Raw genomic sequence first — 17,789 nt, forward strand, 5'->3', positions numbered from 1 at the left:
TGCTTCTGGTAATGTTTGTGCCATACCCTAGTAAAGATGGTATAAATAGTATGCTTAGTAACCTAAGCAAACCTAAGTTTGCTATAACAGCATATCATGTGGCTCTACATTGTACATTAAGACTTCCAATTTCTGCTCCTGAACATATCTGAAAATCTTATGATAAAATATTGCCTTAATGGATAATATCGTACTCAGTGTACTAAGGGAACTTTAAAACAAACATCTCCCAAAACTTGAAAGTGGTTACATAAAGTATGTGCTTATTTAAAAAGTTAAAATAAAATGAAAAAATCCTAATGTGTATCAGAGCTTGAGCAATATCTATTGATAGATGGAAAGTGGTTGATATTGAGGTTGAAATATGACTTTTGTATATTTTTATTCCAATTTTATCCAAGTTATAAATTCTTTAAATAAAACCTAAAATATTGGCCTGGATATGCTTGATTAATTTCTTGTGTATTGTTTATTGCCATGTTTATCTTAAAAAAACAAAGTTAATGCTAAGTCATAATTATCTTGAGCCATTATACATATGTGTATATATATTCTATTATTTATGTCATTCGGACAAGTAATAAAGTATAAGTGCATTATTGTCCAGATGCCAAAAATACATTAAACCTAATTAATGTTCAAACACAGTATTTTAAACATTTTTCACACCTGCATGGACAGCAATTCAATTATGTGCACTTAAATCTGCAATATTGTAAATGTTCATAAGAATGTCTGTTGATGTGAACAAAGAAATGGGACATTATTCTTAGTGTAATCTTTAGAATCTATAGTTTTGTGGAAATCACATGTTCAGGATACAAATAATTAAACATATACACATTGAGATTATTAGGGTGCTGTATTAAAGAAGTTAAGTAGCTTCAATTTTTGACCTCTAGAAATTATGATCCAGTGAACTTGTGCCATTTATTTTCTGGAGTGTAAATTCCCTGAGTTGGTATTTCTCTTCATTTACTTTGTAATCTAAATGTTAGTATATATAACGCATTTTTTAATTGCGGTTTTTACATTGATTTTGATAAGTTCCTCTATGAAAGACAAATTTTAACTTAATGGAAGGAAAATTTGGTTTACAAGTAAAATAGTCCCATGCACTTTCTTATATAAGAATTAAATTTGATTTTATGAACCGCTTTTTTGAGGAAATATAAGAAATAAGCCCAACTAAGTCAATTTCATTCAGTTCAAAATGGCCTATGGAAGTCCATGTTGGATAGGGCACTCAGGAAATACTTATAGGAACAAATAATCTCTCTGTTCATATAGTTTGTATTTTTCAACATGTGTAACAAAACATCTTGGATTGAAGATCTCATTGTCATACCAGACATTCACATATCAAATAAGCTATTACAAACTAGATGAAAATTCTTTATCATCAGGTACCAGTTACCTGTAATGGGTTGGAACCTAGACAGAGAAAATACAGTCTCTTCATCTGGAATAAATCAAGAAAACTGAAGCCATTTGATGTCTTCTGATTTCAAGGTATTTTAATATGGGAATTGAAGATTTAGAACAGTTGGAAAAGCTAAGAATGAAAGTCAGGTCAACTGTTATCCATGAGTTCAGCCGGATGCATTGAAAGCCGGCACTCTCAAAAATTGACTGGGATGCCACCATGATTCTTAGGAGAGCTATTGTTCTCAAGGAAACCACCATGAGTCTCGCACTGGCTGGCAATTGCCTTCAGAGAATTGGTCTTTTCTGTTTCCAAATTTAATTTGACAGCCTCTCATTGGAGAGAGTTAATCTGGAGCCACATAGAAAATATATTTTTGGAAGTGGATTTCTGGCTTCTCCATGTAGGCATGGAATGGGACATTGGTGGTTCCTGAGTTGACCATAGATAGTTCATTGTGCAGGTGGATGTACCTCTGCTCTTTAGGCATGTATTCAATAATGTTAATTCATATTCCCAAGCTATACAAATTTTAGAAAGTGAACTATTGTCCAGGATAAATAATATTCTCAGTTTTTGAGTATATAAGTTTCTTCCCAAATTGAGAAAGTTGTGTAGAGAAATTTCTCCTGTGAATTAAAAATGATATATCCAAAATCGTCCAATTCAAGAGTCCTAGAGATAAGGAACAGGATTCTATTTACAGAATATGTAGTGTCCCTTGAGAACACTTCAAATCATAAATGACAATGTTTTTCAACTGGGACATACCCCCCTAGGATAAAGCAAAACAAAATTTTGGGTTAATGGGGAGAAAGTGGAGTGTAGTTTGAAGCAGTCTGTAAAAAAAAAATTGCCACTGCTTTGATTTGGTTTTAATAAAGATATTTAATTCATATTGAGATTAAATCACACTGAAGAATATTTAGTGTTTTTAAATAGGAAGCATGGTTGTAAGAGTCTAGAGACATAGATATGATAGACCATCTGCAGAGCCCCTCCAATTATTTAGGGGCAATCCTGCTTGTATAATGTCAATTCCTACCTGCCTCGGTGGATGCAAAGAAGAGTCCCTGGACTCCCACTGAGGCTATATAGGAAATTGGGGCTTTACTGCCAGGCATATTTAATCCATATGGGTTGAGATAAAGTTCCTTAGGTGAGAACTAAAGCTCTGTGGCATTTTGCCAAGAGAAGCTCATATTTCTGAGAACTCAGGGGAATACACCTGTATTTGCCTGTGTCTCTTGGCACTTCCTCACAGTTTTAGGATTATACTCTCTGAACATAATAGGAACAAAAATGGGGATTTTCCTCATATTATTTTCTAGTATCTGTGAGTCTTATGAGGTAATAATTAATCCTGCCTCTTTTCTCCTCTTCTGAGTTCAGATTCAATTAAGGAATGTGGCCACACAAGTTGGAAAGATAGAAATAAATATTAGTTTTATTACTGATGAGGTTGTTTGGGGAAATGGAACTTAACCTGTGGACAATAACTGGTCTCACCAAATATTACCTTCCCATCTGGAAACTTTAATGACCATTAAAGGAAGAGTTTGCTTCTAAAGAGCAGGCACATTTGCCCAGAACTCCTGCTTTCTCTCATCAACCCTATATTAATTTGAGTTTTTAAAGAGGATGTCGTATAAATAGATCATTTGGGAGAGAATAGAGCAGATGAATGGGGATGGATATGGAGAAGGGGGGAGGGCCAAAAGTATTCCAGTGGGAGACTGTCTCAATCCCACAGGCAAACTCTGGGAAAGTATGCAAAACACGTATGTCATCGTTATCCCTCCCAAGAAGTAAGGGAGCTGGGTGTTTCATCTGGAGAAATTCTCCTAAGGAGTGTTAATTCCCAGACTTTTCCATGAGTACCTGGACAGAGGGGCCTTTCATGGTTAGAAAAAAAAATCTCTCAGGTTCAGAGTTGGAGATACCAGTAGCTGGAAATCAACCAGAACACACAGAAAACGATCTATATGGAGAACTGATGATGTCTGCTCTAAACCCTCTAAGGAGTACAGAGAGACAGATCAGTCTCCAGACCTGCTTCTATGAGACAGGCTGTGGGCTCTGAGGCTGACCCAGTGTTTCCCACAGAGAGGAGCTGAAGGATAGGAGCTGAAAACTTTTCCCAGGCAGACAGATCCAAAGAAAGAGTTGAAGGGGCTGGGCCACTTTAGTCATTCTTTTTTCATTTAGAAATTTGGATGGGGCAGGGAGAAGGACTGGGGTTGCCTTTCTAGACTGTTCCCTCCAGGAGAGAGGAGCAGAGGTTTTGGACTTCATGAGTCAATGTGGGTGCAGAGGAGAGGAGGAAATGGTACTAATGAGTGATACAGTGATGTGGAATTTAGAATTATCCCCTAAAAAGCGATGTTAATTGTTAACAGCAACAAGAGAGAAGAAATGAATGTGCAAACAACAAAAGGCGCCATCTTTTTGATAAAAGGCTTACAAGGTAAATATAGACACGGAGGTCCTCGTGTACACACGTGTCTTCTTTTTCTCTTTTTGACCTACTCTTTCTTCCAATCACTATGCTCTCTGTCTTTCTTCTCCTTTCAGTGATCAAAGCTTTATTGTTATGGTCATAAGCTCCAAACTGTCATAGGTCACATCTGATGGGCAGGGAGCAGGGCAGAGAAGGAGACAAAGGAAGTAAGATCTGACAATGGGATGTTTGCACCGGTTGTGAGGATAAGCAGGAGAGTTTATAAAAGGCAGCAAAGAGATCAGTAGCTGCTTTGGTGAATGGAAAGGAGAGTCACAGGCTGTGAATAAAGTGATAGGTTCTAAGTGCTGTACTTGTGTTCTTTATCCTTTTAACATAAATAACCCAAATATAAGTGTGTTATTATTAATTGCAGACCAGTCCCTAAGATAGTAGAGAGAATAAGCTCAAACAAAACAGAAGTGTCTTTCTCTGTCACCTAAAGTGCAGAGGTAAGTGGGCAGTGGAGGACAGGTTGGTAGCTCTGACCAAGTTTCTTCTATCTTGGTATTTCATTCCTGGGGTGTGTGTCTGTCTGTGCTGTCAAAGCTGCTCACACCTTCCTTTCAGCTCATAGAAAGGACAAAAGAGAGAAGAGAGGACAAGCAACTTCCTTTGAACACTGTTACTTCTGCTCACACCTCATTGGCCAGAACCCAGTCATATGACCACAACTTCACTGTGATGGAGGTTGGGTGTTCTCTTCTCTAACTGGGTACCCATGTGTTTTTCCAAAACCATGATGGGGACAGGGTTTTGTTTGTTTGTTTGTTTTTAGGATTTTATTTATTTATTCATGAGACATACAGAGAGAAGCAGAGACATAAGCAGAGACTTAGGCAGAGGGAGAAGTAGGCTCCCTCTGGGGAGCCTGATGTGAGACTCGGTCCCAGGACCCTGAGATCATGACCTGAGCCAAATGCAGATGCTCATCCACTGAGCCATTCAGGAGCCCCAGGGCACAGGGTTTTATTATTAAAAGAAAGAATGATATAGAAAAGTAACTGCTGGGAACGATTACAAAAAGCATGCTAAGGTAGTTACAAAGACTTTTAATGCGTAATCTCATGAAAGTTTACATGTTCTGTATTAAAATAAAATGTCTATTTTATTGTGTTCTGAAATTCTAGTCATTACACTTACATTTAGGTTTGTTGTCTATGATATACTGAGGTAAGTTTAATTTTTAGATGAAGTTGATTATGAGTAATGGGTTTGTTTGACCTCAGTCTAATGAAAAGAGTCTTTTCTACCTATATATATCAAAAATCTTACTGTTAATTCTTACAGTTACGATGAGGCTTCCCTCATTTTAGCTTTTACTTACACGTGCTTGCATGTTGTAAAGCTTGCATGTTGTCCTAATAGTTCTAATTTTTATCATCTGCTATGGATTTATAGCATAGCAAAGCCTAAGTAACAATTTTTGATGTCTTCCAAAACACAATTTAAATAATGTTCTGAACTCAGGTCAGTGTAAGTATCTTCGGGTCATCCCTAAACTGGAGGCCCCCAGAAACCTGTGTTGATTCTTGGACTACTCTTGATCTTCTTTATTGTGTAACTGGAGAGCTGGTTTAATTTTATGGGTTAGTGTGCAATATGGATTCCTGTACAGTCACTTTTATAGGATTGATGCTCAATAAATAATGGTTGAATAATTGAATTGGGTGACTCAGAGGTCATCAGAAATTGTAAGACCTTTGGAATCAGAGTTAGGCCATGTTTTCCAGACAAAAATATTTGGTATTTTTTTTGTTGTTTATTAATGTTAATAATAGCCTATGTAACATAAGCAAATAATGTTATCACTAAATATAGGAAAGAACTATAGAAAGAAATCTGATACATTACTAAAAGATTTCTCTTTCCTTTAAATGGCATAAAACAAAAAAAAAATAGCATAAAAGATAAGAAGCAACTAACAGTGCCTGGCATAATAGCTTCTCAATAAATAGTAGTAATAGTTAATTACCTTTTATGTTGTTCCTTAGGTGATAGAACAAAGATGTAATAAGCTTTCCACCAATAAGTAGGAAAACGAACCATAGCTTTCTGGCAGTGATTATTTTAGGAGGGATCAAATTCACAGCCACAATGTAAAGAAAAGAGTCCAGTTTGGAAATGCAAGAAGAACCAGTATGAGAAGTGTTCTCTTTATACAAATAGCATGTAAAAAGGCTCCAATAATTACAGAACATCTCCCCAGATTTTACTCTACTTGTGAAATACCTCAGGGAACTCAGCAAGTTTTTATAGAACCTTGGAGCTATGTGAGTTCAGAAGAACTGAATGGAGAATATTTTTGATTCAACTGTTTCTCTGGCACCTGTCCATATTGGGGTATTCTGGAACCCAGGACAGGACACCAGAATGTTATAGAAGGAGCATATGGTATTCATCCCTGATTGATTAATATCAAAAATACTTTGCTAATTATTTGGCAATGTTATCCCATTTTTCCTCTTTCAAAAAAGAATTCTGTCCTTCATTTTTTTTCAGCCTGCTTCTCCTAAGTCATTTGGCATTAAGTCCATAGACTCAGTATTCCCTCTTTCTTTACTTCTCAAACTTTATTTAGACTGCCATTAATATTGGTAATTTCTTTGAGCTTTATGACATGATTCTTTTGGCATACTGAAGGCATCACTATTTAACTTTCTAGTTTCTTAACTTTAACAGAATTTACTTGTCGTAGATTTTTTTTTCCTATCTTACCTAAAATTGACTAATGTTTCCCAAAAGGGTTCTGGATATTGGAATCAAATTTTGACATCTCAAAATGACTAGTAGATATTAGAAAACTCTAGCAGTGGGATAGTTATTACATTAAAAATTTTTTTGATAACTGATAACCAAGGGGTTAATTTTCTTTAAAATCGATTTCATCTCTCAATCCTCAACAATAGAAATCGATGGCTCTTTCTTTATGAGATAGTTTGCTGTCCCACGTAGTGGAGGTTGTAGTTTTAAATTTTTTGCATTAAAATGGAGTTTCTAAAAACATTTTTAAACTAAAACTTTTATGTCAGTTTTCCATAAAATGGAAATAAATTGCCATAACTTTAATTCATTTACTTAACAAGAGTGAGAGTGGTCAATTCTACTTTTCTGAAATGCTCAGGTCACAAATATGTTGAAATGCCAACATTTGTTAGTTTGAGTCGTGAGTACACAGGAATTGTGATATTATTCTTTGTGGTAGTTTGTGTTATTTTATACATTGTATTTTTTCCCCAAATAAGATGAAATCTTTAGTTCTGCCTTAAATCTTCTGATTTTCTGAGAAAGTAGGAAGCTAGGTTTTATCCTGGTGAAATAGAAAATTTGTCCATTTTGTTAGGTTAGATGGTGGTGGCAGGTGACAAGGTTATATATTAGCACAGATGAGAAGGGAATGAAGGTGAATTCAATGTTAGATCAGTTAATGGGTGCAGAAACAAGCAATGAACTAGGGTAATCTAAGCAGAGTGCTTTCTGTTCATAAAAATTATTTAAAGATAATGGGTTGTCTGCCTAGAAAAGGTGCTAACTTTTTTCATATGACCCTCTCCAGCAAAATATAGCTTGCCGCCTAGATTTTAGTGGTTGTCTTTTTAATAGGCTGTTTCTATAAGTACATATTTGTCATATGCCTAGTCTATATTTTTCAAAGAGCACTTTAAGTAGAATTCAAATAATAACTAAAGGAACTTGAGTCTTCTTTAATGTTTTGGAGGCTTTCGATGCTGTTTTTGCAAATGTAAGTAAGGTGGAGCTCATTTTGGCTGGGAGGGGCGGTAATAAACTATTATTTCTCTTTAAACCCCTTCCCTCTCATGTATTTTCTAAGGTCTACTAATTAGAATGGTTAATTTTCCTTTTAAAAATGCACTTTTAACAGAAGACTCTGTTAGATGGCTCCAGGAGCCAGCAGCCCGCCGACTCATTCTGGGCAGAGGAAGGAGAGGGTCCAGGGCTGGGGCTGGGGCTGGGGCTGGGGCTGGGGCTGGGTGCCGGCTAGGAGGGACTTCCAGGGGGAAAGTAGCGGAGAGACTGCAGTGACACTGCCCTCCCCGGGCGGGTTGAAGCATCTCACTGGTGACGGGTCTGAAAGCACGTGGCTACGTCATGGAAAGCCAGTCTTTTCAATGCAAACTTCAACTCCTCCTCCTCCTCCCTCTAATGCCTGTAACTCACATCCGAGGCTGGGCGAGGAATCCGGAGGGGAGCTTTTCCTCATGCTCACCGTTGTTGGAAACTGGGAGAGTGACAGGAAGGAGGAAGGGGATCTGTGGCGCTCTCTACCTACTACCAGCCTGGCAAGGGGAGGGGGCACCTGGATTTGCATCTTTTCTTCGTGGTGATTGAGAACTGCAGGTTCAATCCGATCCCACTGAGCACTGGCGATTGATTATAAAAAAAAAAAAATCGACACAGGGCGAAGGGAGGCTCTGTCTTCGGCTGTCAGACTCGATCTCGGAGGTGGTATTGGTGTGTGTGTGTGTGCTGGTGTTTTTTTTTTTTTTTCTTTTTTTTTTTCTTCTTTCTTTCTTTCTTTCCTTTTTTTTTTCTTCTCTCCTAGGGGCTACACAATGGCAGTCTTCTCTCAGTGAGATGAATCCTGCTTTGCCTTCTGCAGACCCACCCATCCTCATAGCGATCAAGTAAAAGGCTATGGTTTTCTCTTTGGGGATCTTTTGTGCATTACTGTTCTCTCTGATTAGTTCTGGTCTCTGTTGGGATTTCTTTGCTTTTTTGTTTGGCTTCATGCTGAAAAAGGATTTTTTTTCCAACCCTTTGGTAATAATCCAGTGGTGATCGAGGGGGATAAATCATTCACCCTGGCCGAAAAAAAACAATCACTGAGAAGTCTCAAAGAAATATACCACGTGAGGGGAAAAAACTGGGAGAAGATCCGGAATATTATCGTTTTTCCTATGGTAAAACCGGTGCCCCTCTTCAGGAGAACTGATTTCAAATTATTATTATGCAACCACAAGGATCTCTTCTTTCTCAGGGTGTCTAAGCTGCTGGATTGCTTTTCGCCCAAATCAATGTGGTTTCTTTGGAACATTTTCAGCAAAGGAACGCATATGCTGCAGTGTCTTTGTGGCAAGAGTCTTAAGAAAAACAAGAACCCAACTGGTAAGCAAAACATGCATCATGTTATGTTTTTCCTCATAATAACCTGTCTGTTGCTCACTGAGCTAGATCTGCAGTTCTGCTATGCAGGAAGGCAGGGGAAACAGAAAAGGAACCAGGACAGTGTTGCATATAGAGGTGTTGATGGATAAACAAGTAACAGCTGGATCGGCGTCTCTGAGCCCGAAAACCATGATCAGCATCTCTTGGCTGTGACACGATCCATCACTAGGAGGGAGGAGGAAACTTTTTTTTTTTTTTTTAATGTATTTGGTTGCCTATGTTTGGTGAAATATTGAAGGGCTGTGGCTTAAGGTTTTGCCCGAGGCAGCTGAAGCTTCGGTAGTTGCCAGGAGAAAGACCCGCGAGCTCTCTTCACTCCTGCTGCAGGTTCAGGGACGTAGCTAGGTGCCGAGGACCTGCTCTAGACTTTCCGATTAGCTTGCACAATATTCGCCACCCCATCACCTTTACCAAAGTAGAAGAGGCCCTCTCCCTCGCGGCCCCGCTCCTCCGTCAGCCCCCGCCTCCCTCCCCCGTCTAGTTCTCGGTGCACGAGTATTAACTCATCCCCCGTCTGCCTCCGACACCTCCTGCCACTGGGAATACTTGAGCTGGGCTTATGCCCGGGGCAACCCCAGACGGAGAAGACGAGCCCAGTCCTTCTCATGTATGCAATTTGAAAGCCCCTTTTAAAAGGCAGTGTCAAGACCCTGCGCCCGAGTCCCACGGGTGGGACGAGCGGGGCGGTGGGTCCCAGCTTCAGGCTCCGGTGATCTTGCGTCCCTATTCCGTAAGCTCCAACCGGGAAACTTGCAGTGCATTACATAAGAAATGCAAATGCAGGTGATTCGGGGCGTCGAGTCCCGGGGGTTCACTTCCCGGTATCCCAAGCTGAGGCGTTTGGGGGCGGCCGCGAAGTTGTGGGCGAGCAACCGGGGGAGGCCAGGCCGGAGGGCTGCGTGGCAGCGGCGGCGCGCGGGCGAGGAGGCTGGGCGCAGCCAGTCTGCGAGGCGCGCGCGGGCAGCGGGGGTGCGCGGCGTCCCCGGGTCAGTTCAGGCTGGGGAGGGCCCGGGGGCCGGTGTTTGTGTCTGGGGCTGCGTTGGGGGGCGGGGGCGGGGCCCCGGGCGTCCCGCAGTGGCCGCCCGGGCGCCGGAGGCTCCTGACGTTGGCACTGCGGTGTAGTAGATCATGCCTCCCCGCGGCCGCCCTGACACCCCGAGCTCTGCCGGGGGCTGCGCTGGCGCCCGGAGCCCCGGCGGCCGGGCAGCAAGTGGCTGCTGCCCCCCAGCCTCGGAACCTAGCAAACGCAGCGTAGCTGGGGCGGCAGGCTGCGAGGGGGCCCTCCAGAGAGGGGGAGGACCAGGGAGGAGGAGGGAGTGGGAGGAGGAGGATGGGAGGTGCAGGGGGGAGGTAGGCGGGGATGGGGGTGGTGGGTGTGGGGGCTGAGCACCCAGTGAGGCCCCCACTGCTGCAGGAGTAGGGAAACTGCGAGTTGTTAGACCGTCCGGAAGGGCAGGTGCTCGCTTGTGGGCGGAGGACGCCTGGGCAGCGGCCCCAGCCGGGACGTTTGGGCGGCAGTGGATGCTCTGGGAGAGGTCTCCGCTGCCCGCGGGCACGCTGCTGCAGTGGGCTCCGGGGCTCTGCCCTGCAATTCTCGTCGCTGTGCTGTAGCTCTACCCCTCGCTCACCGTCCCCCTCCGTCCCCTCCTCCGCCTCCTCCCTCCCTGCTCCCCTCCCCCTCCGTCTCCTGTCCTTTTACCCTTCTCTCTCTCAACTCCTCAGCGTTTAGCAACTCTGGACTAATACCACCATCCTGGGCATTGCCCAAGGAGAAAGCGGTGTTGTCACCTTACCACCCGCATTTCTTACTCAACTGTGGGATGTACCCCCACCCCACATGAAGCCCCCCACTTGCTGATGTTTCACTGATACCTAGATCTGCAACACTACTATCTCACAAGTTAATGTGAAGACCCTTTTTGCAAGACTTACCAAAGTGGGACAAGCCGAGCGCTGCTGTCAGAAGGGAGGCTTGCTCCTCCATGCAGTAAAAATAGTGGGTTTTGAAGCCTTTCCGTGTGGAAAGATTTAGCTCCCTTCTGAGAAAGGAACAATGTAAAAGCATTTTTTTTTCTTTTCTTTTTTTTAGACTCGGCCATTTGTCTAGGGACCTTGAAGTTAGTCCCTCCATAGTACTGTAAAGTGGAAAAGAATTCTGCTCTGAACACTAAGTTTCCTTACTGGCCTTTATATATATATATATATATATTAAACAATTTTACTGGAAACACTAATCTCTCCCCACCATACACGGTGCAAGATATTTTTATTGCACCTCCCCTCCCCCACCCCACCCACTTTCATCTCTCTGGAATAAAGTAGATATTTTTCCTTTCAAGGCATTTTGGAAGGTGTCAAATGACAAATTATTTTTAGAGTAATTTATTTTGCAGCTTATGAATGCTAAAGTACTTGGGTGGGTTAATTGATGGGTTAATTCAAACATCATGGTGATGACAACATCACCAACTATTCTAATGGGATAGTGTAGGCTTAGGTTGCCGGAAGTTAGAGTGCCAACCTGGGAATGGGAGCATTTGTAAATTATTTTAAAAATGTGACATTAGTGTGTCATACTATCTCATCTTCTAAAAGTTTTGCTTCTTGAACTCACATTAAATCCATGCTTAGCCATTCCCTTTCAGGATTGTAGTTGGTAGGTTCCATTCTCCTTCTGCTATTAACATGAAACCTAAAATTGTTTGCAGGTTTTTGATCCCAAGATAGCAGTATAACCAAGAAGTTAATTGGGTAATTAAAATAAAACAAAGACTAAAATCTTCTTAACTGTTAAAACCAGAAAGAACAGATTGACTACTACCTATTATGTTATCTTAAATCTAAAACAAGGACAATTAACTGGTTTCAAACGAAGAAGCTCCGCAGAATACCTCCAACCACCAGTACCAGGATCATGAATTTCGTGCAAAGACTTCTTAGATTGATAATTCTTCTCAATCTTTGCAAGCTATAGAATAAATCACTGATTATTCCCAATTTTTAAATTGTTGATAGGTACGGGTAGTTTGGTCAAGGCTCCTGGGAGGACTTTTGGAGCACTGCTATAGAGTTATGTGGGTGTGAAAATAAGTAGATAATAGAGTCATGAATTTAAGGACAAAGTTATTTATCTCCCCAAAAGCTATTAGCATTTAAATAAGAGGTGTTAATTTCAAAGGTTTTTTTGGTAGTTGCTTTTATGTAAAATTTAACTAGAAAAGAACACGAAGAATATACTTGTACAATATATAGTAGGGCTTTTTAAAATAAATTACAATAGCTTAGAAGTATCCTGCATAAAAACTAAATCTACCATCTTCATAGAAACGTCCAGTATCTCACAATATGACTATTAGCAGAAAACACACACCTATGCTTAAATGTCCTACTTTCCCCTATTTTCCTAGTAGAGCAGTAACTGTATGTTTAGAATAAATATTACCTGCTTCAGCTTTCACTGTATGAGTCATGCAAGGTGATCGTATTTTAGGCAAATCGCTAAATAGGGAATACTAAATCCAAGTCTCTTATTTAGCCTGGAGGAGGGCCTGGTATGTTTCTTTAAACCAGCAATGATAGTGTAGACTGACCAACGTGTAGCAAAGGCCAGTGCGGTACCAATCTAGGTCACTAGACTTTGAGTGACAGCTGCTAAGAAATGTGGTTAGAAAAAAGGTAAACACTATGGTCATGTCATGGATATCTCTTTTTTTTTTTTGGTTTTTAAATCATGGATATCTCTTTAGACAGATAATGTACAACAAGGAAAAGAAACTACAGAGCCTCAAATATATACACCCAGTGAACCACACTCATGGCACCTCCAAACTTCTTTGGATTGATAGGGTTTTGGAAAGCACAGAATTTAGGATACGTTATAATCAAGGATAATTTTGGATACCAGGGACAGTGAGTGGAAGGAGGGTACGAAGCAGAAGTTCAGCAGAGCACATTTAGAAAATCCCACAAACTCACAGCCCAGAGGGTCTCTTTTTCCGAACTCAGTCTTTCTGCCATATAACTTGGAGATGAAACAGGCAGGGCTTGGTAGAACTCATTGTCATTTTCTTTTTCCTACTTGATTTGGTGTCTTTCAGCTCTGCTTTTGCCTTTCACTAAAGCTGTTTTAGGTGCCAAAAACATCTGGTACGCCTGTTACTCATTTAAATATATGTTATTCTTTTAAAACTACTTGCTTTACATGTAGGGCTGTCATGGCATTTTAGAAGTGGGAAAATAGGGAGAGGCGGAAGAAAAATGAAAGTAAGCATGTTTTACTCCTTCCCCTTGTCAGCCTGCCGACTCATCCTGGTTTCCTCTAGAACTGGGTGAGCCACCCTGGGCCACAATCTCTGCATTTCTAAACACTGAGGTGTATCAAACGGAGGCATCCAAGTCAGACTGCATGGCTGGAACACCAAACAGGTGTGAGGTTCTCCTTCTGACATGCTTGCCTTTAGAGTGGGATTCCATGCAATCGGAGCTGCCCCTGGACTCCCTCCAAGAAGCTTTAGTTACTGAAGTAGCAAAATGAGTTTGCAGAGCAGGGGCACTTCATGAGCCAAAGGACTGCAATGTAGATAGGTTTCCAAGTATCAACTTGTTGGGAGAGTGGATTTTTCTTTTTTTGAAATTATATCCGAGCTAACAAGTGTGAAATCCAATGCATGATAATCTCAGTTTGGCTTTAACAATGAGGGAGACTTTGGCTGTACCCATATCCAGCCTATTCTCATCTTGGCATCTAAAATCGTGAATATTTGTTCAAATAATGCAATACCTTCAGAAGGTACTAAAGGTAATGCTATACTATATTTAACATTTCCCACATGAAACCATTTCCTTAAAAATGTTCAAACCCAGTCTTCTCCGTTTTAGCAACACAAACACTGGGGACTTTTGTGGTGTTTCTATACATATGGCAACCAGGACAACAATCAAAGTTTTCACTCCTTTGTACATTTTGGCATCATAACTCCCTCAATTGACTCATAATCCTCCTATAAATACCATGTCGATGTCTCAAAATGGAAGCATTTATTCAAAATAGTTTCTTATGCCTTAAGGCGAGACAGTTGGGATTAAACAGTATGTTTGAAGCTCCTCTATTAAGACCCTACTCCCTGCCTCCTGTTAAATTTTAAACCAGACATTGCGTTGTAGTGTCTCTATTCTCAGCAAAGCCTTTGAGCTTCACCTTAGGGTCATCTCCAGGAGGGACTGTGGGTCAGGGAAACGCTACTGACACTTCTACCTGCCCAGTGCCATAGTCTCTGTTCTTTAAGGGTTTGTGTACCACATACCACATGGAGTTTAAGCGCCGAATCTGGGCACTGAACAGGGAATTTTGAGGGAGGCTTTCTCCGTTCCTCCATATGTCTGCAGAGATGCACGGATACCTTTTGCTATTCTGCTTTTCAAGGACCAAAGATGTCCTGATGTTTTTTTTTTTTTCCTATGTATTTCTCCAGTTGCTACAAATTAGCTTTCTGCTTTAGTGAGAATGTAAAAGGTAGGAGGATAAAAGGAAGGAAAGTTGAAAGAAGGAATTCTCGGGGAGGGTCTTCCTTATACATGGAGGCAGAAGGGAAGCATCTCACCGAGAAATGGAAGCTTTTGTTCATCTCATCTACTAACACTAAGAAAAGTCACTGGGCACTATTGCCTTTGTCATTGTTCCCTGACACGAACTTTAGTTATGATGCGTAGCAGGTTTTCAGTAGGCTTATTAAATGAACTAACAGCGAAAATAGGATTCTTTGTGAAAGTTTTTTTTTTTTAGAAGATAGGGTTTTTTATTTTTTTATTTTTATGATAGTCACCCAGAGAGAGAGAGAGAGAGAGGCAGAGACACAGGCAGAGGGAGAAGCAGGCTCCATGCAGGGAGCCCGACGTGGGACTCGATCCCGGGTCTCCAGGATTCAGCATCCTGAGGCTCCGTTTGCTGATATGCCCTAGGCCCGCAGCTTATAGTGCCTTCTTTCTAAATCTCAAAACTTGGGGCCTTACTCAAAATAAATAAATAAATAAATAAATAAATAAATAAATAAATAAATAAATAAATAAATAAAAAAAATAAAAAATAAATAAAAAATAAAAAATAAAAAATAAAAAATAAAAAATAAATAAATAAATAAATAAAATAAAATAAAATAAAATAAAAAAAAGCCCAAGAACCTTCTGGCACTCTCAGCCTTGAGCAGCCAGCCCGTGGTAGGGCACCATGGGCTTCTCTCGGCAGGAGCCCCCTTCCTTTTCTTTTCTAATCTTAAATTTGCTTCTGAAAAAGGAAGACGTTCCACAACAACAGTCCCAACACTGAATTGTTCCCCTTCATCTGGGAACCGGGACCCTCCCCTGGGGTGTATTTTTGCCCTGGGGGTGGGGGGAGGGGACAGCAGCTAAACGGCCTCCAGTTGGCTTGCTCTGAAACGAGGTGCCTCCCTCCCTTACTATTTTATTCTTTGCGGTCCGAAAGCAGCCCTCTGCAAACTTGTCAGCTCCCCGCCCAGCCCGCGGCCACGCCGAGGAATTTGGCTTTTGCTGTCTGGAGCCGCCTCGACGGCGGGGGGCGCTGGGCCCAGGCGGGGCGTGCGGGGGGCCAGGGCCGGCGGAGGGCTCCCTCCCGCTCCCGCTCCCGCTCCCGCTCCCGCTCCCGCTCCCGGAGCTGCTCGCCGCCGAGTTCTGCGGGGCGCGAGCCGGCTGCTCTGCGCGGCTCGGATCTGTCCGGCAGTCGGGCCCCTCGGCGTCCCGGCCCCAGCGGGCTCCCGCGCCCTCGCCCGAGACCAGGCGCTCCTCGCCCCAGCGCGCTGGGGGCTCGGCTTCGCAATGCGGCGGAAGCGGCCCGTCCGAGCCGCCGTAGCGCGGGAAGCTGCCGTTGTCACAGAGATGACCTCCGACCCCGGGGCGTCTCCGGGGACGCGTGGCCTGGGCGTCCGTCGCCATGGAGACCAGGCCGGCCCGCAGGCCGTGCAGGCGGCGCGTTTGCGGGCCCCCCGGCCGGCGTCCACGCAGGGGCGCCCCGGAGCGCCCGCCTGAGGGCTGCGGAGAGCGTGGGCCCGGCCCACAGGTGGCCGCCTCCTCCACGCCACCCCTCCACGCGCCGCTGGGGGCAGAGGCGCAGCGACTCGGCCGGAGCAAGCAGCTGGCTTGCGGGGCATCGCACCCCGGCCCGGGACTCGGAAGACGAGCCGGGTGGGGCTCTCAGCCTCCGCACTAGCCGGCGGAGCCCGGACTGGCTCCTGAAGTTCCCCGGGCTGGAGATTCTTCGACCGCAGTGCTGCGATGGTCTCAGGTCAGCCTCAGCTCCTGTGCTCCAGGCGTCTGCAAGCCCCCGCCCGGTCCGGGCGCTAAGGGAGCTCTTCCCGCTTCCCTGCACCTTCCCGAACTCCGCGGAGTGTCTTTACACCGTATTCTGAGGTCCGAGGCCAGGAGGGCCGTGGGGGACATCCCTCACGGTGCAGGGAGACGCTGGGCCACCAGCTGGTCTCCAGTAGCAGACAAGCAGCAGCTTTGAGCCTGGGAAGGAGAAACACGTGACATTTGCATTTTACATCTGGTGGCACCACCAAGAGCTCTTCACGCATTTTGTAGAGTCGTGCGGTGGGTGCTGAAGCACACCGCATTCTGTTCTAAGCGTTACAGTCTCCAGATGCCCCTTCCTACCGGCTCTAGAAGTGCGGCTCTGTCCTCCCGCCATTGGGGAGAATCACGGGCATTTTGAATCTTAAAATTGGACTGCATGTTTAGAGGTTGAAAAAGACTATTTGGATCATACAGCAATGCAGAAACTCACTAGTTTACAAAAGAACAGCTGGATCCAAATTGATGGAATAAGCAAAGGTGACCGTGCAGATGGCTTTCCACTTTTAAAAGATTTTGCGTTGGCCTAATTTCCAAATAGTCTCCCCCACTTTTCTTTTTTTTTCCTCCCTTCTGAGGAGAATCACCTTCCTGGAGTTTGCTTTTCAAAGAGATGTCCTTCATTTCCTGGAGAAGACTGGATAGAACATTTACGCCTCAAAGGCACAGGGAAAGAATGCAGGCTCCTCCAAGAGGGCTTGTTTCCTAAATCTAAAATTTTACAATACCTACAAGCTTTGACAGATTAGCAGGGGAGGTTTGGGGATTGATAAAAATGACAGATGGCTTTTGAATTGCTTCTAGAGCTACGTTTCTGTACTTGTAAAGTCTGAATTTTTAAGACAAGGACAGTTCTTCTTAATTCCTCAAAGAACTGGGTTGCAACCTGTATGACTTCAAAGGGCTGACCAGGTGATCAACTACATTTGCTTCTTTAGGTCAGGGAGAAGATCTTCAACTAAGATGGAAATCAAAAGATTCCTGTGTTCTAGATTTAGAGCTATTTGTCTATGGGATATTTTTCTTTCCACCCGGGGAACATAGTTTCATTTAGCTTAGGAGAGAAGGCGTAATAAAAAGTTTTCATGAGGTTCTGAATATCAGCCACCAATGTCAGCAAACTGATAACCGTATAGCTACTTAAAAGGATCCTTTTGAATATCTTTTTTAAAAAATTTTTATTTTATTTTATTTATTTATGATAGGCACACAGTGAGAGAGAGAGAGAGAGGCAGAGACATAGGCAGAGGGAGAAGCAGGCTCCATGCACCGGGAGCCCGACGTGGGATTCGATCCCGGGTCTCCAGGATCGTG

General features: G+C 43.0%; 1 protein-coding gene across 7 annotated transcripts in view; it reads left to right on the top strand.

Annotated features, from left to right (window-relative positions):
* The first annotated feature begins 8,032 nt into the window (after positions 1-8,032).
* Positions 8,033-17,789, top strand: part of FGF14 (fibroblast growth factor 14) — a 614,603-nt gene continuing 604,846 nt past the window's right edge. For 2 of the 7 annotated variants that reach the window (XM_077855041.1, XM_077855042.1), the window contains exon 1: positions 16,099-17,387. Coding sequence is in view for 2 of the 7 variants with exons in the window: in XM_077855046.1 (XP_077711172.1) it covers positions 8,846-9,053 (208 nt within the window). In the remaining 5 variants the exon portion in view is untranslated. Of the gene's footprint in view, positions 9,054-9,874; positions 9,897-16,098; positions 17,388-17,789 lie in introns of those variants that run through there. The other 5 variants (XM_077855044.1, XM_077855045.1, XM_077855046.1 and 2 more) reach the window with 4 other exon arrangements.

This window comes from Canis aureus, chromosome 17, assembly GCF_053574225.1.
Source record: "Canis aureus isolate CA01 chromosome 17, VMU_Caureus_v.1.0, whole genome shotgun sequence".
In the NCBI taxonomy this organism is placed as follows: domain Eukaryota; kingdom Metazoa; phylum Chordata; class Mammalia; order Carnivora; family Canidae; genus Canis; species Canis aureus.